This window comes from Podarcis liolepis (genome assembly GCF_965112155.1).
Source record: "Podarcis liolepis genome assembly, chromosome: 14".
NCBI classification, from domain to species: Eukaryota; Metazoa; Chordata; class Lepidosauria; order Squamata; family Lacertidae; genus Podarcis; species Podarcis liolepis.
In genome coordinates, this window is record NC_139569.1 from 37817711 (window position 1) to 37840744 (window position 23034).

General features: G+C 45.3%; 1 protein-coding gene across 7 annotated transcripts in view; it reads left to right on the plus strand.

Annotated features, from left to right (window-relative positions):
• The window catches only part of CEMIP (cell migration inducing hyaluronidase 1), a 174425-nt gene that overhangs the window by 133677 nt on the left and 17714 nt on the right, over nucleotides 1-23034 (plus strand). For all 7 annotated transcript variants that reach the window (XM_083475311.1, XM_083475309.1, XM_083475310.1 and 4 more), the window contains exons 12-17: nucleotides 7697-7872; nucleotides 9118-9327; nucleotides 15173-15378; nucleotides 18247-18316; nucleotides 19387-19515; nucleotides 20448-20533. In XM_083475311.1, the coding sequence (XP_083331437.1) occupies nucleotides 7697-7872; nucleotides 9118-9327; nucleotides 15173-15378; nucleotides 18247-18316; nucleotides 19387-19515; nucleotides 20448-20533 (877 nt within the window). The remainder of the gene's footprint in view (nucleotides 1-7696; nucleotides 7873-9117; nucleotides 9328-15172; nucleotides 15379-18246; nucleotides 18317-19386; nucleotides 19516-20447; nucleotides 20534-23034) is intronic.

Consider the following 23034-nt stretch of genomic DNA (forward strand, 5'->3'; position numbering starts at 1 on the left):
AAACCAGGGGCCCTCTTTAAGATGAGCACATCTGCCGATGCACTCACTGTCTGGCATGAGAGATGCTGCCTGGCATGAGAGATACAGATATTTTAAAATATATTTTAAGCTCATTTTAAGAATACAGGTATCTGATCAAAATATAAGCCTTGATTAAAATGCAGACTATGAACAGATGCCTCAGAACCCCCCAAAATTAAATCCTCCAAGAGGAAGGTCATCATAATATTTGATAGCACAGCTTTCAGAAACAACAACAACAACCCTGTGTCGAAATCTTTGCAAAGCTGTTGCCTGGCAAACCAACACACTAAATGCACTAAATTAACTCGGTAATAAGGTAGCTTCATGTGTCTTGGGTTGCATTCGCAGTCATGTTTCCCAGACTGTTAATATCTGAGCTTTTGCACAACATAATAATATTTGAGTTTTTGCACAACATAAAAGCCACTTCCAGAAATACGGCAGAAGATAGCGCAAGTTTATTGCTAATTTCCACATTATTTGCTTTCAGGGAAAAAAAATGTTTGCAAATCACATGGAAATAAGCACTAAACTTGTGCTATATTTGTCTATATTTTTGGCAGGGAAGCTAAGATATAGTGAGGAAATGAACAGTTATGGAAACATCAGGAAACAGAATTGACTGCCATGGGAACTGCCACCTTAGGACCTTTATTGCCAGACAACCTGGGGCTTAAATCCAGGAGAAACTTTCTGCATGCATTACATGTGCTCTGCTTGCGTCCCACGCACTCCTCCCCTCCCCTAATTTATACAGCAGGCCATGTGTGGAAGAGTGTGCAAAACTAAACAGTGTGGCTGGTGTCACAATAACTGTTTGTCTGCATCCACCGAGCGAAAGGCTTGATGGAAGACTCGCCTTAAGCGTCACTCTAACCGCAGATCTCATTTACAGTTCTTTGGGGTGAGATGTTCTTGCCTCCGATATGAAGAGCTTTCTTTCACATCTGTCTCTCTGATGTGCCCCATGGGGCTGGTTGCGCACCAAGCGCCTAATGTAAATTGGCAGCCGGCCCTGCATTCTTGTTGCCCCAAACAGAGCAAAAACAAGAATTCTTGCCACAACAGGTCTCTTGTGCGTTGAAAACAAACGCAAAACCCTATGCTGCCACTCTCGGTGTTTGTGGATATCACATTAAAGAAAATAAAACCTCCCCCTTCCAAAAAAAGAAAGCTAAAAGGGATAAACATTTAAAAAGGTATACAGTACAAAACAATAGCAGCATAAGAAAGTACACAGTTGGTTAGAGCATGGTTGGTTAGAGCTCAGTTGGTTAGATCTCAGTTGGTTAGAGCATGGTGATGATAACGCCAAGGTTGCAGGTTCGATTCCCATATAGGATGGTTGCCTATTCCTGCATTGCAGAGCGTTAAACTATGAAGCTCTGGGTCCCTTCCAACTCTACAATTCTAGGATCCTATATCCCAGTGGTGGAACAAGATGATGAAGATGATAGCTGTTATTTAAAACTAGCTGAGTCAAGGGGACATCCTGACAATTTGTGGGAGCAAATTTGCTCAGCTGTGAGTAATGCAAACGCTGTAAATTTGACAGAATGCCGAGATTTTGCAAGAACCAGTTCCTGAGTAAGAATTTCATTTGATTCTGCGTTGTTTATTCTGGTGGGAAAATCCTGGGGTTTTCGTGGCGAATATTGAGTAAGGGCAAAAGAGGAGGGGGAGGAGGAAGGAGGATGTATAGGATTGAAGCAGGAGGCAATAGGTGTTTTAGGAGCAGGGAAATGAAGAAAGCTGAATGCAAGACCCAGAAGAGGAAGGAGAAGGAAACACAAGTCATTCTTGGGTTCTGTCTGGACAGTCCTATTGAACATCCCAGCCTGGTTCTTGGCTATTTTTGTGTGTGTGTCACACAAATTTCTAGTTTCTCTAGGCCCTAGAGCAATTGCCTAGAGCAATTAGATATACAGTGGTACCTCGGGTTACAGATGCTTCAGGTTACAGACTCCGCTAACCCAGAAATAGTGCCTCGGGTTAAGAACTTTGCTTCAGGATGAGAACAGAAATCGTGCTCCAGCGGCACAGCAGCAGGCCCCATTAGCTAAAGTGGTGCTTCAGGTTAAGAACAGTTTCAGATTAAGAACAGACCTCCGGAACGAATTAAGTACTTAACCCGAGGTACCACAGTATTTTAATTTAGGTAATCTATGTAATAGGCTTATGTTAGAAAATGAATATGGATTTTGAATTTGATGTTTGTAATTTTTTTTTGGTTTTGAAAAAAAACCAACCCAAAACAAATTTCTAGTTTCTCTGCTGGTGGTATAAATTGCCAAATTAACCTCCTGCAGAAATAGACATGCTTGGTATGTTTGTTTTACCATCAAGCATTCCAGGAACCCAATTTATAGCTATTGTCTGGGGTGAATGTGGTATCAATACTCCGTAAGGAGAGGCCAGCGGAGGCCAGCAACCACCTGAGACCCTTATCTTGAATCTCCCCCGAGTCAGCAAAAGCACAACATGCAAACAAACACTCAGCGTGTTAGTTATATATAGAACTCTCTTAGCGCATATTCAACATTCTTGTTGGCATTTAGCATTCTTAGCATGTCTCTGCAGGTGTTAAATAAAACCCAAGCCCGTGCAAGCCTGAGATCTTATTATTCTAAAGCCCAGGCACGTGTACCTTTCATAAAAAGAGTTTTGTAGCATCACCAAGACATTTATTTTGGGAAGCTTGCCCCATGCCTAGGGATAACTGAATCTTACCAATTCTGGTTTCACTCCGTTCCTCACTTTTCCAATCTCCACAGTTTTCAGTGCTCCTTATTTCCATATTATTTTGAAACCTGCATTTCAGCACAAATTTCTCCCAATCCACCATGTTTGTATGCAATTTTGCCTAATACAGTGGTACTTCGGGTTACATACGCTTCAGGTTACAGATGCTTCAGGTTACAGACTCCGCTAACCCAGAAATAGTGCTTCAGGTTAAGAACTTTGCTTCAGGATAAGAACAGAAAGCGGGCTCTGGCAGCATGGCGGCAGCAGGAGGCCCCATTAGCTAAAGTGGTGCTTCAGGTTAAGAACAGTTTCAGGTTAAGAACAGACCTCCAGAACGAATTAAGTACTTTACCCGAGGTACCATTGTATGAACATTTTTTGCAAAGCAGTTCCCCCTAATATAATGCGCTTTTGTATGTTTTGCGGTAATATATGCATTTCTATGCACAATTTAACCTAGTGTATCCATTTCTGCACACGTTACCTGGCTTCAGAGCTGCACTGGAAAATTTAGAGGAGTGTGAATTTTGATGGATGGATGTGCTTCACTTTGCATATTGCTTTTTGGAAAAGTGTGAATTAAGTTAGAATTGCCTTCAAAGATGAACAGACCCGAATTTCTCCCCCATCTGCAACCACAATGCTTCAATGCATCCGCACCACTCCAAAGCACTTAAAATGCAAAACAGTTGCAAAGAATCCCAGGGCGCATAAACATGGAAAGCATTCTAAATCTGAAGGCCTGCCATATAAAAATCATCTGTCCAGCAAGACAAGATCGAGAATAAGTCAGAGCTTGTGGGAGATTTAAAAAATGTTAGGGGAGGGGGGAGACCATTTGAATTGAATAATGCAACTTCTGCAATGGGTTACGTTAAGTGATTGTTTGTCCACTGCTTGAACCTTACCCAGGAATGTCTTCTGGTTTTTATGCCAGTTCTATTTGCAGATTCCAGGCCTTTATGTCAGAGGGTGAAAAATAGCTAAATCTGTTCGCTGCTGCGATTAAAACACATAGCAAACTGACAGCAGAAAACGTATTTCTGTATAATCGCCCTGAGCAAATAGCCAATTATTTGAAGCACGTATGTCCCTCCAGTTAATTTTGTAGGCTTTTTGTCTGTGGACCGTATGCACATAATAAAACTTGAGCTGGCAGGAGGAAATGGTATGTTTTAAAGAATGCGGGGGTTTTTTGAAAGGGGAGAGTGATGAGGCCTTGCAGATATTGGGGATCGAGGGAGGCCATCTTCTAGGTGCCGCAGCAGAAAATGGACGGACAGCAGCAACAGCTACAGAGGAGAAAAGCTCGCTTTTATTTACTATCTGCACCACTGGACACAGATGAATTCTTTTGCCCTCCTTATCAAAGTTCGTATGAAGTTTTGCAGGGATCTCCCCTTTCTGGCTCCACCAGGTCTCCATCTGATAACACCTTGTGCTCAGATCTGCTTCAGCAAACAACAGCCGCAGCAGGATCAAATGATACCACCTTCTCCGTTCATTGAAAACTGCATCACAAAGCAGGTGGGATAGCTCCCTCTGCCCTCCTTGTGTGACACGAAGGCATGTTGTAGCCAAGATGTGGAGCCGCCATCCGTTCTGCTATGACGGCAATTTGCAGTGTCTATGTGCACATTGAGAGAGTCTTCTGGGCACCTGCTTTGTTCCATCCCACCGTGGCTTGAGAATTCGGAACCACAGTGGGCCTGCACAGCTTAAATGGCAGGCTTGAGTCTCAAGTTGGAGCCACCTGGGAGATGGAACAGGTTTTGTCCTCACTCAGTAGTGTCCTTCAAGCGCAGCCATCGTTAGGTTTCCTCTATAAGTGAATATTGTCCTCTGTGGCAGGAGTGAAGAACCTTTTCGGTCCCGGGAGCGTGGCAGGTGGGTGGGGCCACCTACATGTCAATCATCTGGCGGTATCAGCTGACCGATAGGTGGGAAGTCCTGTCCTCCTTTCAAAATTGACCTGTGAGGTGGTGGTGGGGTGTTCCTCACAAGAAATGCCCTGGCAAAGCAAAATCAGGCAGGATAAGCGGACAGTTCAGCCCTGCTATTTGCTTTTCCAGCTCTTTCCCTGAAGGGAACAGTTTGGCAATGGTGTCAACTGATGACAGGTGGGGATGGTTTGGGGGAAATGGCTGGTGGGCAAAAATTGGCTCCCTGGCCAGAGTTTCCCCACTGTCATGGGCCAGGATTCACCTTTTCCTGCTGAACAGCAGCCTGAAGGGGGAGTGACTCCACCTGCAGGTGATCAGCCTTCAAGGACACAAGAGGAGAAGGCACTGATGAGAACCAGCTGGCTTCAGCCTTCTTAAACAGAGCTCTCAGCAGCAGTCAGATGCTGCAAACAACGCTTGTAGTTCGTGTTCCTACCTTGCTGCTTCCTGCTTCCTATTTGGACCCTCGAGTCTATGATCATCTGGACTCCCTGACTTCTGGACTGTGAGACTTTGTGTGTGGATTCTGCTCCCAGGCAAGAGTTCCTCAGAGACCTCTAGCCCCTGCTTGGCAATGGAACTCAGATGGGGCTACAACACCCACCCTTGTTCTGTGACGGAGGACTAAAAACACTGAGCCCATGGACATGGTTGCAGTTAGGGCAAAACCATGTGCTGAAGCTCATCACCTCTCACTGATGGCGATTCTGCACTGGGTTGCCACTGAATGGTAGAAAGGTAAAGGTAAAGGACTCCTGGGCAGTGCATTCCAGTCGAATTTGACTATGAGGTGCAGAGCTCATCTCTACTTTCAGGCCAAGAGAGCCAGCATTTGTCCACCGACAGCATTTCTTTTCATCTGTCCAGCATGACTAAACAGCTTCTGGTACAACGAAACACCATGATGGAAGCCAGAGCGCATGAAAACGCCGCTTACCTTCCCATCACAGTGGTACCTATTTATCTGGTATGGTTTTGAACTGCTGGGTTGGCAGGAGCTGGGACAAAGCAACGGGAGCCCACCCCCGTTGCACGGACTCAAACCGTCGGCCTTACAATCGGCAAGCCCAAGAGGCTCAGTGGTTTAGACCACAGCGCCACCCGCATCCCTGCCACTGAATGGCAGCCCCAGAGAGTTGCATAGCAGCTTCCAGGCACATTGAAATATTCATTCCTCCTCGTAAAAATGATGGGCATTCTGCCTGTTTTCTTCTTTTAAAGCAGATAACCCTTCTCCTATATCTTCTTTGCAAGGAACAATTCTGACTTGGCTATTTCTGAGCTTTTGGCATTTGTTTCCAGTTATAAATGTTGAGTGCGCACGCCTCTCCCAAAAGAAAATATCTGCAAGTGTAAAACATATATGCTCTTTGAGCGCGGCATTTATTTAATGAGTGTATTGCTTGTTTTTACTGGACCGGTTGAGAATGTGGGCAGTAAGATAATCTCTTCCTGCTTCCTTCCTCCCCCACCCCCCATTGCAAAACAGCTGAATCAGGGAAGACATGGTGTGTCTGTGTGTAAAAGACACAGTGACATATGGAGGAGGGATAAGTTTAAAAAGTCCTCTCTGGTTTGTAGAGGGTGAGGGGAAGAAGCAGGAAAGAATCATTTATGTATGTGTGTGTGTGTTTGCGTTTGTGTATGAACTGCAATATGTAAGCTGCACTCCTATGTGTGTACACTTGTAAATTAATTCACTTACTATGCAGTGAACATTCATAGTGGTGGTGGTGATGATGATTTCTGTATATGCTGCCCATCTGACTGGGCAATTTGCAACATGGGGTGAGCTCCCGTTGCTCGGTCCCTGCTCCTGCCAACCTAGCAGTTCGAAAGCACGTCAAACTGGAGTAGATAAATAGGTACCGCTCCAGCAGGAAGCTAAACGGCATTTCCGTGCGCTGCTCTGGTTTGCCAGAAGCGGCTTAGTCATGCTGGCCACATGACCCGGAAGCTGTACACCGGCTCCCTCAGCCAATAAAGCGAGATGAGCGCTGCAACCTCAGAGTCGGCCACGACTGGACCTAATGGTCAGGGGTCCCTTTACCTTTACCTTTATAAAACAATAATAGCCCAGCGGTAGGACACATGCTCTGTATGCAGAAGGCTTCCATCGCTGGCATCTCCAGGTAGGGCTGGAAGAGACATCTTCCAGAAAACCCCGAAGAGCTGGTGCTGTTCAGTGTAGACTAGTGGGAAGTCCCTGTGGTGTCCTCCATCTGTTCCTGGACTACAACTTCCATTATCTCTGAACTTTGGCTATGCTTCTCTGGGGCTGATAGGTGTTCAGGAACACCTGGAGGGCCGCAGGCTGACTCATCCCTGATGCAGAGGATGCTGAATGAGAGGGACAGTGGTCTGACTCTGTACAAAGCAGCCTCCTATCAGCAGCTGGGCCAACTTTTGAAATGACGTAAGGTCCCTAGCAGTACACTTAAGCTGTAAAAACCCCTGAAGTTCTGTGGCATGGGTAGGTAAACTAAGGCCCAGGGGCCGGATCTGGCCCAATCACCTTCTAAATCCTGCCCATGGATGGATCAGCATGTTTTTACATGAGTAGAATGTGTGCTTTTATTTAAAATGCATCTCTGGGTTATTTGTGGGGCATAGGAATTCGTTCGTCGTCCCGCCCTCAAAATATAGTCCAGCCCCCCACAAGGTCTGAAGGACAGTGGACTGGCCCCCTGCTGAAAAAGTTTGCTGGCCCCTGTTCTGTGGCATCACATTGGAATAGCTGGAACAGTCAAACTTGGAAGTATGGAATCAAGATGCCAACAAATCAAAGGGCTATTGATCTGGCGGGTGCCTATTTTGCTGATAATTTCGTTGCTTTGTTATGTTTGCTGACTGCTTTGTGGTTGTATGGCAATTAAACAGTATATAAATCCTGTGGAATAATAGAAATTGTAATTGAAATTGAAATAAATAGAAGTTAAAGAATGGATTTATTAATGGCAAATTGTTGTTTCTTGCTCCTTTAGGGAAAGCAAACTACCTTCACACAGGAGAGGTGATCGATGGAGTGGACATGAGAGCAGAAGTAGGCTTGCTAAGTCGCAACATTCTCGTGATGGGAGAGATGGCCAAGGAATGCTACAATTACAACAGTGATCTGTGTTCCTTCTTTGATTTTGACACCTTTGGAGGCCATATCAAGGTATCGCTTGGTGTCTATGTTTTGCTGATTTTTTTCCCACCCCTGTGCTGGGAAGTTTCTTCCATGTGGCTGGGGGAGTCTGACATGACATTGAGCACTTGTATCTAACATATCCAATCTCAGACTTTATGTCGGCGGCAGAAATTTTATGGAGCGTGGGCACAATCATGCCAATAGATCTATGTGCATTTAAAGTGCAACACTTTTCAAGATGAGAATTTATTTATGCAGCTCCTATACTGATGTGCCCTTTTGACCAAACAGCAGTCTCCTAAGCTGTGTACAAAATGATAGCAAACAATTCTAAAAAGCAAAAAAATGTAAAGTTTTGGGGGAAAGCTAAGTGGTAGAGCATCTGCTTTGCATGCAGAAGGTTGTAGGTTAAATTCCTGGTCTGAAATCCCCAAGGGCTCCTGCCTGTCAATGTAGACAGTACATCAGCTAGATGGACCCAGTACTGAGCTAGTGTTAGAATTCCTGCTCCGTGATTGCAGTCATGGGATTGTTGTCTATCACATGATGGTGTATGTTTTGACTCCACAAAGTGGGAAGTGACGGAGGCAGGATGTTTGTGTTACTGTGTTCCTTGAAGTGGGACTATTGTCCTTTGTTCTTTTTCTCTTTGCTGTCTGATGCTAGAGAGAGAGGGAGCCATGTTGCAGTGCTCCATGTGTGTTTATATGTAAATAAAGTAGATTAGCCAAAATGCTGAGTTCTATCCCGCGAACTGTGAAGACTCTGCGGGTCCTTAAATGTGCCGATGTCTGTTGGCATCAGTCGCTGTGATGTTCAGGCAGAAGAAAGCTTTTGAAGCTCCTGAACAATCGACCAGGAGGGAGAGAACATGCCAGTCGGGCATGTGTTTCTGCCAGGGTCCTCTTTGAGTGTAGGCTGACAGCTAGATGGTCTGGTTCAGTATAAGGCAGTTTCCTATATCCTTATTGGATTGCATCCATTGTTCTACTCAAGATCCATTAGTTTCAATGGGTCTCCTAACAACTGTCAGTAGCTTTAACAACTACACCTCCCAGAATTCTTTGGAGGAAGTGATAAGTTCTTGAAGTGGTTTGATACCACTTTAAATGTATAGTGCAGATGTGGCTTTAAAAGCGCTGGATCACACTTGTTTGACAAATGAAAACAACAACCCTGAAAGCGTCTTGCACAAGTTTCAAGCCCGCCGGTTGATGATGATGATGATGATGATGATGATGTGTGTGTGTGTGTGTGCGTTGTGTTCTCTAGCTTGGCCTTGGATTTAAGTCTGTCCACATGGAAGGGATTGAACTGAAGCACATGGGCCAGCAGTCACTGGGACACTACCCAATCCACTTCCACATGTCCGGAGATGTGGATGAGAAGGGCGGCTACCACCCTCCTACCTACGTGAAAGATATCTCCATCCACCATGCCTTTTCTCGCTGTGTCACCATCCATGGCTCCAATGGTCTGCTGGTAAGAAACTTGAGATTCGTTCACCATCTCTTCCAGCACAATTCAAAGTGTTGGTGCTGCTGGTCTGCAGGTCTACCTAGGTGCAAAATAACTTCAATAACTTGGGGCAAAGTACCAGAAGGGCTGATTCCTAATGCACCAAAACAATCATTGAGATGCTCTGATGGGGCACTTCAGTGGTGTGATGTGTCCTTGAGGTATGGCTGGCCTTCACTAGGGGCTAAGCCCAGGGGTAGGCAAACTAAGGCCCGGGGCCAAATCCAGCCCAATCGCCTTCTCAATCCAGCCCATGGACAGTCCAGGAATCAGCGTGTTTTTACATGTGTAGAATGTGTGCTTTTATTTAAAATGCATCTCTGGGTTTTTTGTGGGGCATAAGAATTCGTTCATTCCCCAACTGCAATATAGTCTGGCCCATCACATGGTCTGAGGGACAGTGGACCAGCCCACTGCTGAAAAAGGTTGCTGACCCCTGGGCTAAGCTTTCCTTTTGGCAGGCCTTGCCCTGCAAAACTCCCTTTCAGACATCTTTTGAAAGGCATATTTTTTAGGCTGGCCTTTGCAACTGAATTTGCAAAGGGAGTGACCACCGAGAACATATAACACCGGTCCTGAAAGACCTACATTGGCTCCCAGTACATTTCCGAGCACAATTCAAAGTTTAAAGCCCTAAACGGCCTTGGCCCAGTATACCTGAAGGGGCATCTCCACCCCCATCATCCAGCCCAGACACTGAGGTCCAGCTCCGAGGGCCTTCTGGCGGTTCCCTGACTGCAAGAAATGAGGTTACAGGGAACCAGGCAAAGGGCCTTCTTGGTGGTGGTGCCCGCCCCATGGAACGCGCTCCCATCAGATGTCAAGGAAATAAACAACTATCTGACTTTTAGAAGACATCTGAAGGCAGCCCAGTTTAGGGAAGTTTTTAATGTTTGGTGGTTTATCATGTTTTAATATTCTGTTGGGAGCCGCCCAGAGTGGCTGGGGAAACCCAGCCAGGTGGGCGGGGTATAAATAATAAATTATTCTTAATTATTATTTGTAAGGCGTCGATCCTGTAGTGTGGCAGCAGCCGTGCTTTGGAACTCCCTGCCTCTTGAAATTAGGCAGGAAACCCTTGCCCTCTTGGTTCCTTGTAGCCCCATTGCCCTCTGAAGTTTGGGGTGGCGGCAGCCCAGGAGATGGCATTGCCCTGGAGAGTAGCAGTCCCTGAACTGTGGAATTCCTCCCTCAAAGAGGTGTTTCTGGAACTTTCCTCATAGTTTTCATAACATGCTGGAGACACTCCTCTTTACCATATTCTCTTTACTCTGGTTTTTGTTTAGAACTCACCCTCTTCTCTTGATTGAAATCTGTTTTAATTGTTTTTAATATTTGATTCTTTTAATTGTTGTGATCAACCCTCAGAGAAAGAAATAGGGTAAGAAATAAAAATAGCAATAATATTTTAGACGCAGCTGGGAACTTTCTTGTTTTCACAAGCCTATCCAGACTTGTAAAGTGGGCAGCTATAATTGTTTTCAAAGTTTTATTGATTTTTATCTGTGTTTTTTAATAGGGATGGCTTGATTCATATTCAGTTTTTTTTAAAAAAAAAAAAACAACCACCCCTGGCTACAAGGATTTTAGCTGCGTTTCCTTCTACATTTTTATTATTTACTTCATAAAAATTAAATATCACGTGCCTGTGAAAAACACACACCACAGAGCAGCTTACAAAGGAAATGAAACAATGAAATTATCAGTTAAAAAAAAATTAAAATCAACAATACGCTAAAATCAAACATAAATATTCTACATTTCTGGATGGGCTTGCTTAAACCATGGAGGCAGAGGATAGCAATGATGGGACAGGCTTCTCCTCTATGGATTTGTCTAATCCTCTTTTAAAGCCATCCACCTTGGTGGCTACCGCTGCCTCTTGTGGCAAGGAGTTCCAAAGCTTAACTGTGTGCTGCATTCAGAAGTCTTTCCCTTTGTCTTTCCTGAAACTTCCAACCTTGCATGTCTACAGATTCTAGTGTTAGGAGAGAGGGTTCTTCTTAGATTAAGCATATATTAATTTGCCATAGATCAGAGTCTATGTTCCTGTTCCTGTTACTACAACTGCTTTCCGATTTGTAGCCCTATGGGGAGAGTAGCATGTCAGATGAGCAAGGAACCTAATGGACGTATTAACTGCAAAGCAAGGATGGCCAGAGGCCAGTTAAGTGGTAGAAAGCATCCTGGTTAAAGGTAAAGGTAAAGGGACCCCTGACCATTAGGTCCAGTCGCAGACGACTCTGGGGTTACGGCGCTCATCTCGCTTTATTAGCCGAGGGAGCCAGTGTACAGCTTCCGGGTCATGTGGCTAGCATGACTAAGCTGCTTCTGGCAAACCAGTGCAGCACACGGAAACACTGTTTACCTTCCCACCGGAGCAGTACCTATTTATCTACTTGCACTTTGACGTGCTTTCGAACTGCTAGGTTGGCAGGAGCAGGGACCGAGCAACGGGAGCTCACCCCGTCGCGGGGATTCGAACTGCCGACCTTCTGATCAACAAGTCCTAGGCTCTGTGGTTTAACCCACAGCGCCACCCGCACCCCAGGCATCCTGGTTATGGTACTGTAAATACTTCTTCTGCAGTGGCCGCACAGCTGCTGATTAACATGGGCCAATCCAAACCCTCATCACCGATTCTAATTTTAAGCCCTGATCCTGCACATATCGATATTTTTTTTCATGGTGCTGCTGCCACCGCCAACTCAAATATTCAGAGTGTGACATTGCAGTGGCTCAAATGGGTGGGTCGGTTTTAGAGGATTTGGAAGCATCCAGCTTCTCATTTTTGCCCTTTTCCAAGGAGCAAAATTATATTTAGTTCAAAGAAATTCTGGTCAGGAGCCACGTTCCTTCCTCGGCACTTCCACAGCCAAAAAGTAAGTAATGGGGAAGGAAACATGGTCAAGTTGATAGGAATGAAGAAAGCAGCTACCTCAAGGGATTTTTCTGGTTGCTGCTCTTATTTTACATCCATTTTGAGATGTGATTGGATGTGCACAGCCTGTTCTTTTTGCATTTCGTTGTCATTTGACCTCCTTGCATACCACTTTCTCTCTCTTTCCTCTGACACCTGTGTGTATCTAACTGCTGGCAGAGGGTAACACTGCATTTGTGGGAGTAAGCCTCATTGGACTCGGTTGGGATTACTCCTGAGTAAAACAGTACTTTCCCGGGGATCTTGTGCAAATGCATATAGAATCGCCGCTCGCACTTGGGGAACCGGTTCCACCAAAATAGCAGGGCTGTTCTCCAAGTAAAACAGTTTAGGGATTTGGATGTGAAAGCACTGACAAAATTATTGCAGCAGAAACGATATAATAAATATATAGTCAGCATTTCAACCACAAGATGCGTTGAAAAGATGTGGATCTCTGCCCACTATCCGGATTGCAAAGCCTGTAAAGGGCTAGCTAATCTTGTATTTAAATGATCTTACATAATTTCATCCTCTGCTAGTGGAGCAAATCTAGATAGGCTTGGGCTCCTGCCACCTTTTGCATGTAAAAACGTCTGAAATATTACTCTCGCCAGCAGCAGTGCATTAAAAGCCCCCCACATCCTGCTTTCCTCATTACTTTGCAAATGTGTGTGTTACAATCTGCTGAGCCACAACATTAAATTCTGGCCTGATTTATGCCAAGGCTTGTTGCGGAGGGGGCTGGATGAACGCAGGGAGTATGTCATGCCAGAAACTATTGGCATACTCTATAGATTTATGGTGGATAATACTCTGAGGAATACGCAGGAGGGCCTGCTAGCTGCGGCAATGCTTGCATCTGGTGTCATTAATTCAGTTTGAGATTGACGGTGCTCCTTTGCTGGAAAGGACAAATGCCATATGAAGTCCGCCCCTGAATTTAGGAGTCCAGCATTTATAAACCCTCTGATTTAAAGCCATGCCATCTTATATGTGCATGCAGAGAAAGTGATTTAAATATATATATATTCCCAGCAAATCTAGGGGCATCCTGACTGAAATTTACTCGGAGTCGAGAGTGGATTTCATGCTCTTTATTCAGCTCATAGTGGTGAGGAGGAACGGAAGTTCCCCCAGAATGTCTGCCTTATATACATTACTTACACAATGGGCCCCACGAGATTGGCTAATTCCGGGATTCTCCTGTAGGCCAATCAGGTTGCGGATTCCCATCCACCTGGAGCTGGATTGGGTGGCTCCTGTGGACCAATCAGACTGCTGCATTCTGAATCCTATTGTTCTAGGACCGATCAGACTGCTGCATTCTGAATCCTATTGTTCTAGGACCAATCAGACTGCTGCATTCTGAATCCTATTCAACTCAGTACATAACACTGATGCTCTTCCCAGATGTGGTTTTCACATGTTGCAATGTGGATTCCTGATTACAGTGGCAATGAAGTCAATGAAGGGCTCTTAGTACATGCTCAGGGACACACTTGGCATCAGCCAACAACATGCAGATGCCAGAAAACCCTTGTGCGTGTCAACCCCTTCAAAATGAGCATGATGCACTCCTACAATGGAACGGTACACTGATCTGAATCATCATCGGCTGATCTGAATCATGCCGCCTTCTTCTCTGATGGAAATAAGACATAATGACTTGCATCTGTTTTTAGCTTTAAACTGGTTTAAGAAGAAATGTGTCCAAACCGTAATGTAGACAAGCTATAGATGGTACCTCCTTTCCTTTTTCAGGGTTCCTTTTATCTCAGGGACATCCATAGCATGCAGAAGGTCCTCAGGCTCCATCCCTGGGACACTGAGTTAAAAAGGATCAGCTTGCAGGTGATAAGAGACACTTTGCCCAAGCAGCTGCAAGCCAGAGTAGATGCTCAAAGGCTGGATCTACAAAGGTTGCATCCACAACACGGTTCCCCCCAAAGAATCATGGGAAGTGTAGTTTGTTAAGGTGTTGAGAATTGTGGCTCAGGCAAGCTACAGCTCCCAGGATTCTTAGGGAGAGAAGCCAGGACTGTTAAAAGTGTTGCTAATGCATAGTTTGGATGTGGCCCAGTATAAGACAGCTTCCCATGCTCCAGTCCCATTAGATCAGGGGTCAGCAACCTTTTTCAGCTGTGGGCCGGTCCACCATCCCTCAGACCATGTAGTGGGCCGGACTATATTGTTTTGGGGGGTGGGGGGGGAATGAATGAATTCCTATGCCCCACAAATAACCCAGAGATGCATTTTAAATAAAAGCACACATTGTACTCATAATAATATTAATAATTATTTATTATTTATACCCCGTCCATTTGGCTGGGTTTCCCCAGCCACTCTGGGTGGCTTCCAACAGAATATTAAAATACAATAACCCTCATTTACCCATGTAAAAACATGCTGATTCCCAGACCGTCCATGAGCCGGATTGAAGAAGAGGAAGAAGAGTTTGGATCTGATATCCCGCTTTATCACTACTCTAAGGAGTCTCAAAGCGGCTAACATTCTCCTTTCCCTTCCTCCCCCACAACAAACACTCTGTGAGGTGAGTGGGGCTGAGAGACTTCAGAGAAGTGTGACTAGCCCAAGGTCACCCATTAGCTGCATGTGGAGGAGCGGGGAAGCGAACCCGGTTCCCCAGATTACAAGTCTACTGCTCTTAACCACTACACCACACTGGCTTTCTTAAGAAGGTGATTGGGCCGCATCCTGCCCATGGGCCCCTGCATTAGATACTCTCAGCATTGTTTCACAGGTTGTTTTTAAGTTGAACATCATTAATGCCATGAGGCTCACAATTACATCTAGGCAAGGTGCTGTTCTGAGCAACTAGGAAGACCAGCCTCGTATCCATGCCCTCTCCCTTTTTTATATCCACAGGTCAAGGATGTTGTTGGGTATGACACGCTGGGACACTGCTTTTTTACCGAAGATGGCCCTGAGGTACGCAATACTTTTGATCACTGCCTTGGACTCTTGGTGAAACCCAGCACTTTGCTGCCCTCTGACCGAGACACAAGGATGTGCAAGACGATCACAGAAGGGGCTTACCCAGGATACATCCCCAAACCTAGACAGGACTGCAAGTGAGTCAAAAAACAAACTTCTAATTTCCTTTGGCTTACTGAACTGATTTGCCTGGTGTATCTTAGTGAACCATTACAGCCCATTGGGGAGCTTCTTATGCCTATTGTTGTTGTTTAGTCGCTTAGTCATGTCCGACTCTTCGTGACCCCCATGGAGCAGAGCACGCCAGGCACTTCTTCTGCCTCCCGCAGTTTGGTCAAACTCATGTTCGTAGCTTTGAGAACACTGTCCAACCATCTTGTCCTCTGTCGTCTCCTTCTCCTTGTGCCCTCCATCTTTCCCAACATCAGGGTCTTTTCCAGGGAGTCATGTCTTCTCATGAGGTGGCCAAAGTATTGGAGCCTCAGCTTCAGGATCTGTCCTGCCAATACCTTGCTTGAAAAGAGAAATCACCTAAATTTCCACTTTGTATCTCTCTCTCTCTCTCTCTCTCTCTCTCTCTCTCTCTCTCTCTCTCTTCCCCCCCCTCCCCCCCCCCGAAAATCACAGCCAAAATGAAGCATTTTAAGTCCTTCAAGTCTCAATGGGGAGAGACTTGGGTACACACTCAAGCGAGAGGAATATTGCATTAGTTTTCCTGGTTATAATGCTGGCGCCTCTCCTGTTTTCTAATGTTCCTTTCACACAGCAATACCTGTTGTGTTGTGGAACTGTGGCTTTTTGACCGATATACAAGCACGTTGTGCTAAATTTCATTCACACCTGCGGGTGTAGTGTGACACAACAACAAATGACATTAGACGTCGCTGCTCCCCCACTCTTTCCACAAATGTGTGCTTCTGCTCTCCTAAGAAAATGGCAGGAAAGAAATGTATGCTGGGATAGCTCCCTGACTTTCATCACTTTACTCCCATGGATTTTTTTCTGGAAGCAATTAAACATGGAAATGAGTGCGAATCTTCCACCATATTGCGCTAGATCCCTGGAAGTGGTTTTTACATTGTATTAAAGCTTGAATATAATGGGAAAATAGACACGAGGGAAACGGAATATACTGTTGTATACAACACAGCTATAATTAATCTCTCATATTCAAATCAAAGATTAGAACTTAAAGGTAGGGTGCTGTCTGTTATTATTTAGTGCACGGCAACCCAGGTATACCAGTGTTTCAATGTTGGGGATGTCCACAGCGTATGTCACAGTAAACAGTGGCAAGAAAAAAGTCTTGTATACCTGGGATTTTGCTACATTAGTCAAGAAACAGCATTTTGAATGCATTATAAACATGTAACACCAGATGGCATCAGAGAGCAAGAAAAAATCTAAGCAATTTTCCATAGCGGTTTTTTCTCCTTTTGTTATAACAATTTAATTTCTGACTTATTTATAGCGTTTTATTCCTATGTGTAGATCCACCCCTGGGCTGCAACGTAAAATGTGTTGTGATCTACACTGGCAGCCACAAAGTTTAACAAACTAATGGGACAGTTTTGCAAGTAACAAGCCTAAGTATGGCTAAGTATAATTGTGCAAGCATCCAGATATTTGCAGGAAAAATCTCTGCCACTCTGCAGGAAAAATCCTCCTCCAGTCCTGCTACTGTGAGCTAAGCCATGTGTTAATATGGCTGGTTTTGTGGTTTGTGATGCTCTAGACAAATCATGAGTCAAGAGCAAACCTTAGTTACAGCTTGTAATTTATCTGGATCAAGATAAGCCATGAGCCCAGATTTGGATAGAACACCAAGCCAAATCATGGAGGAGCAAAGCAGGTGTGTGTGTTTTTTCCTTGCAAGTACCCGTGCTCACACATTCACTCCTAGCTATGCTTTGGCTTAGTGTTACGTGCAAACTATATCTCAATTTCATGGCAGGATTGTGTATGAGATTTGACCAAAACGATATATTCTTTTCAAAAAGGGAGCTTGGCTGGAAACAGACACATTTTATAGCATTATGTTTTAAGAGCCATGTGAATCCTGGGAAACAGGCAATATGTGAGATAATTTCAGTGCCAGCCAGGACTTGGCCAAGCAAGTGACCATGAAAGCCAAGCTGTTTGCCAAACAAGTACCTTTAAATCCTTCAGGGATTTCAGGTACCATGAAAGCACGAAAATTCAATCAGGTTGTTACTTAAGGCAACCCCTAGCAAACTCGGGGCTTCCTAGAGGTTTTCCTTTGCTTCCTTTTTTGCCGACTCATATGCGGAAACATTCGTCACAGCATAAAACATAAATGATATAGGATAGTTTCATACCATAGAAATTCCTGCTGGGATTCCTAAAGGCTTTCAAGGCAGGGCTGTGTCGCAAGTGTGACAGCTGTAAGGATGCTGTAACAGCGACACAGGAAGGTGCCTTGTGCTGAGTCAGAACATGGGCCCATCTGCCTCAGTGCTGTCTGCACTGACTGGCAGCAGCTCTCCTGGAGATGCCAGGGATTGAACCCCAGACCTTCTGCAGGCAAAGCAGGTGTCCTGCCATTTTACTAAGGCTCTTTTCCATGGTGGTGGTAAGAGAGAAAGAGAGAAAGTTACTCTGTTCTGTAAAGGAAAACTTCTCTGCTCGGTTATATAACCTGGTTTGGTTTGATTAAATATATAGTTGTACCTTGGATCCGAACGCCTTGGTACTCGGACATTTTGGCTCCCGAATGCCACAAACTTAGAAGTGACTGTTCCGGTTTGCGAATGTTCTTTGGAACCCAAATGTTGGACGGGTCTTCCGATTGGAGCTTCCTGCAGCCAATCGGAAGCCGTGCCTTGGTTTCCGAACGTTTTGGAAGTCAAACGGACTTCCGGAACAGATTCCGTTCGACTTCCAAGGCATGACTGTAATGCCCGTCCCTCTGCACACTCCATTTGGGAATTGTGTATTTTTGTTTTTGTTTTGTTTACACTTATCTTTTCCCATCTAACCAACAGTGCAGTCTCTACCTTCTGGCTGGCCAACCCACACAACAATCTTATAAACTGTGCAGCTGCAGGATCCGAAGTGAGTACAAAGGGAAACAATTGCCTAGTGGTGCAGCAATAAAACTGCTAGCACATTTGCAGAGCTGAGCAGGGTCTGGTATGGTTTCAAATTGGATGGGGGACCGCATTTTGAGATTCTTGCATTGCAGCGGGTAGGGCGGCAAATGACCCCCCGGGGTCCTTTCCAAATTTACAGTTCTATGATTCTAGCTGGAATAACCTTGGGATTCTAATCCTCCACCCCACTACAACCCTTCAGGTTCCTGTTGAAACAAAAGCTGCTTGGGGCTGTTCTGAAAAGCAGGCACAATGCCTTAATACAGTTTGGGGTGGAAACAAAATCCTGATTCATTTCTTTTCCACCTGCCTTGTGCAAGATCTCGGAGCACAATTGGAAGCATTCAATGACCCGTTCCATTAGTGCGAGGACTTTTGGCTGTGTTATGGAACTCCCCGAGGGACGCGGGTGGCGCTGGGGGTTAAACCACTGAGCCTAGGACTTGCCGATCAGAAGGTCGGCGGTTTGAATCCCCGCGACGGGGTGAGCTCCCGTTGCTCGGTCCCTGCTCTTGCCAACCTAGCAGTTCAAAAGCACATCAAAGTGCAAGTAGATAAATAGGTACCACTCTGGTGGGAAGGTAAACGGCGTTTCCGTGCGCTGCTCTGGTTCGCCAGAAGCGGCTTAGTCATGCTGGCCACATGACCCGGAAGCTGTACGCCGACTCCCTCGGCCACTAAAGCGAGATGAGCACCGCAACCCCAGAGTCGGCCACGACTGGACCTAATGGTCAGGGGTCCCTTTACCCTTTACCTCTCCCATCACTGTTCTGGGTTGTCCCCCCCCCAACCTTTAAGTGCAGATTTGGGGAGGCTGTGGGACACACACAGGGAAAGGAGGGGGCAAGTTCCCTGGCAGAAGTAACAGTCCTTGTGCTGGCAGAACGAGTGTTTCCCAAAACGAATGGTTGCACTTTGTTCCCTCCACACGCCCCGCCCCACCAATGTGCAGGCTTCTGCTTTTTGCTGTTTTTAATATCTCACGTATCCCAAGTCTGGCATAGGCTGAATCTGTTGTGTTCTCTCTTGCAGGAAACCGGGTTTTGGTTTGTTTTGCATCACGTACCGACGGGACTCTCTGCAGGAATGTATCCCCCTGGCTACTCTGAGCACATTCCAATGGGGACCTTCTATAACAATCGGGCACATTCGAACTATCGAGTGAGTACACATGCAATTGGAAGTTAAGTTCCTATCTTCTTTTTCCAAAGGCTGTCTTCCCCCCCTTTTCCAATCTCAGTGTCAAGCCATTATTGGCCACCATTCTGCTTCCATAATATCAACAGCATACGTTGTCTCCCTGCCCTACTCCAAGCATTTTTATCTACAAATGCTGTTTTTAGTTAGCTCCAACTTTTGGCTCTAGATGGAGGAGAGTGATGAATAAAGAGGCCTTTTTCTCTTTCAATTCCCAGCTGATTGTTGCATGTTGTTGTCTGTAAGTTTCACTAAATAGGCATGCACACACAAACGTGTGCTGTTTCTCAAATGCCAAGATCTGTTGAAGCAGCAACCAACGTTTGTGACACATAATGAGTACTGTACTCAGGACCCAAACTAGACAAGGTGTTAAATGCATTGATGTATTTCATGTGTCCAGTAGCTGGACGCCCCCAGGGCTGTTTAGGAGGAGGGGGGGTGAAACTAGACGTGTCGAGAAAAAATTATTCATTTAATGCGTTGTGTTGTTTGGCCTTTGGGGTGAACAGGGAACGAGTAGGTGCTGAAACAATTATTCAGTCTTCTTAAAAAAGGCACATAGTAGGTCTTGTGGGGCTTGGCCTGGGGAATAGTCTCAAGGGGCAAGCAGAGAGCCTGGAAAGACCACATTTGGACCCTGAGCCAGAAGCTCCTCACCTCTGCTCTCTAACATAGTTTGTTATTATGGAGAGCTGGTAAACATTCAAACCCTCAGGTGCATTAAAACAAAATGATGGTACAATCTGTGCCAGGCAATGTTCCAAATTCTTTTGCTGGTGTAAAGCGAATGCATTGAAAGTACGTGCATCTATGTATGTAAGTTTGCATGCTTATATATTTCCCTCCAAAGGTTTTGGCTGACAGAATCCCTCCCTCCTTCCCTTCTTTTCCAGGCTGGAATGATCATTGACAATGGAGTTAAAACGACGCCAGCGTCTGCCAAGGACAAAAGGCCCATCCTGACTCTGATCGCGGGGAGGTAATCTGATTTTGATTGGTTTTATTTGGAAAGTAAAGTCCTCTTTTTGCAGCTCAGGCTGGGGAACGAATGCTGATCATAACCGTTATAACCTTTTAATTGTTTGGAGGATGTGCATGTGTCTGTGTGGAGGGGGGAGATTTTCAACAGATCCACATACATTCAGCCACATCTTAAGCATGTGATTTCCCCCAAAGAATTCTGGGTACTTTATTAGTTCCCAGGATTCTTTTGGGGAAAGTCGTGTCCTTTAAATGCGTGGTGGGGACCTGCTGTTAACTTTCCTTCAGCCAACTCCCTTCTCCCAGCAGGATTCAACACCAGTCTTTTTAAGTCCTTACCTTGTTCCCCTGCCATACTTGCATCAGGTTCTCTTCTAGTCCTCAGTGTTAAACCTCTCCCTGCTGATTTACTTTGAATTTACAATCTGCACTTTCATTTTTTAAAAAATACAGCAAGGCGGAGGATAAAATCAACAAAAGAGCCATACAAATATCAAAAAAAAAAAGTTATTTCTGCTCAGTATTATTTTATTGCTTAAGTTATTAAAGCCTAAAAATGACAATACAATAAAGCAGCTTTACAAACGAAGGTTTGCTGGAAATGCAGCTCATCTCCCTGGAAGATACCCATGCCGATGGTGTTTTCATTTAATGATTTGTATTATAAGTCTGGAATGTATTGCTGATATCTCTGCCCCCCTAAATATTTCATATCTGTTTTCTGAGTCAGACCTGTGGTCTGTTTCCCTCATTGCTTCCCACACTGGCTGGCAGCAGCTCTCCAGGGTTTCAAGCAGAGCACATTCACAGCCCTACCTAGAGATGCTGGGAATGGAAGCTGGGACCTTCGGGATGCAGAGGATGCTCTGTGCCTGAGATCTGGCTTTTCTACTCTGCCCTTTGGTGTCTTGGGTTCAGAGTATTCACAGAATCATAGAGTCAGAAGGGACCCTGAGGATCATCTAGTCCAACCCTCTGCAATGCAACTGTCCCATATGGGGATTGAACCTGCGACCTTGGCCTTATCAGCACCCCGTTCTAACCAACTGAGCTAGTCGTCATGATTCCTTTAGCATCAGTAGTTTAAAGATTAAGCTTTTGAGGTCCACTAATAATAATAATAATAATAATAATAATAATAATAATAATTTATTATTTATACCCTGCCCATCTGGCTGAGTTTCCCCAGCCACTCTGGGCGGCTCCCAATCAAGTGTTAAAAACAATACAGCCTTAAATATTAAAAACTTCCCTGAACAGGGCTGCCTTCAGATGTCTTTTAAAGATAGGATAGCTGCTTATTTCCTTCACATCTGAAGGGAGGGTGTTCCACAGGGTGGGTGCCACTACCGAGAAGGCCCTCTGCCTGGTTCCCTGTAACCTCACTTCTTGCAATGAGGGAACCACCAGAAGGCCCTCGGTGCTGGATCTCAGTGTCCAGGCTGAACAATGGGGGTGGAAACGCTCCTTCAGGTATACAGGACCGAGGCCATTTAGCTTAAGCTTTTGAGGTCCATAAATTGAAACACCTCACCTTAATTTGGATAATCATCTCGCTCACCCTGACTCATTTCTAGCAGTAAGGGTTATTTAGGACCAGCTCCATATTTGCATCAGCGCGTAGCTTCGACTTAGGCAAGGAAAGCCTATTAATCAGGGAATTGCTCTCCCCAGCTGCAAAGGCCGCAATCTGATTGCAGTAAGCCTGCCAAAATCAGGTTAATTTTCTGGAACTCTGCAGGTTCCCCTTTCCCAGTTTAGCTCAAGAGGTTGGTTTATTAAGTGAAGCAAAGGGGCTTTCTGGATATCTGTCAGCAAACGGAGCAAATCTCTTCTGCCTGCCTTGCTGAGTCAGGAATTCTTTACTCTTTAGCGTTATCTGTACTTAACACTACTAATCCGTCATGTTTGTCCAAGCTGCATTGTGATCCACGGAGGACAACCCCTTTCACTACAGTCCAAGGCAGCTGACACACAATTCAAAGTGTTGGTGCTGACCTTTAAAGCCCTAGACAGCCTCAGTCCAGTATATCTGAAGGAGCGTCTCCACCCACATCGTTCTGCCCGGACACTGATGTCCAGTGCTGAGGGCCTTCTGGCGGTTCCCTCGCTGCAAGAAGCCAAGTTACAGGGAACCAGGCAGAGGGCCTTCTTGGCAGTGGCACCCGCCCTGTGGAACACCCTCCCACCAGATGTCAAAGAGAAAAACAACTACCAGACTTTTAGTAGACATCTGAAGGCAGCCCTGTTTAGGGAAGCTTTTAATGTTTAATAGACTATTGTATTTTAATATTTCGTTGGAAGCTGCCCAGAGTGGCTGGGGACACCCAGCCAGATGGGCAGGGTATAAATAATAAATTCTTCTTCTTCTTCTTCTTCTTCTTCTTCTCCTCCTCCTCCTCCTCCTTCTTCTTCTTCTTCTTCTTCTTCTTCTTCTTCTTCTTCTTCTTCTTCTTCTTCTTCTTCTTCAGGAAAGCCTCATTTGCTTGGAGCAGACAG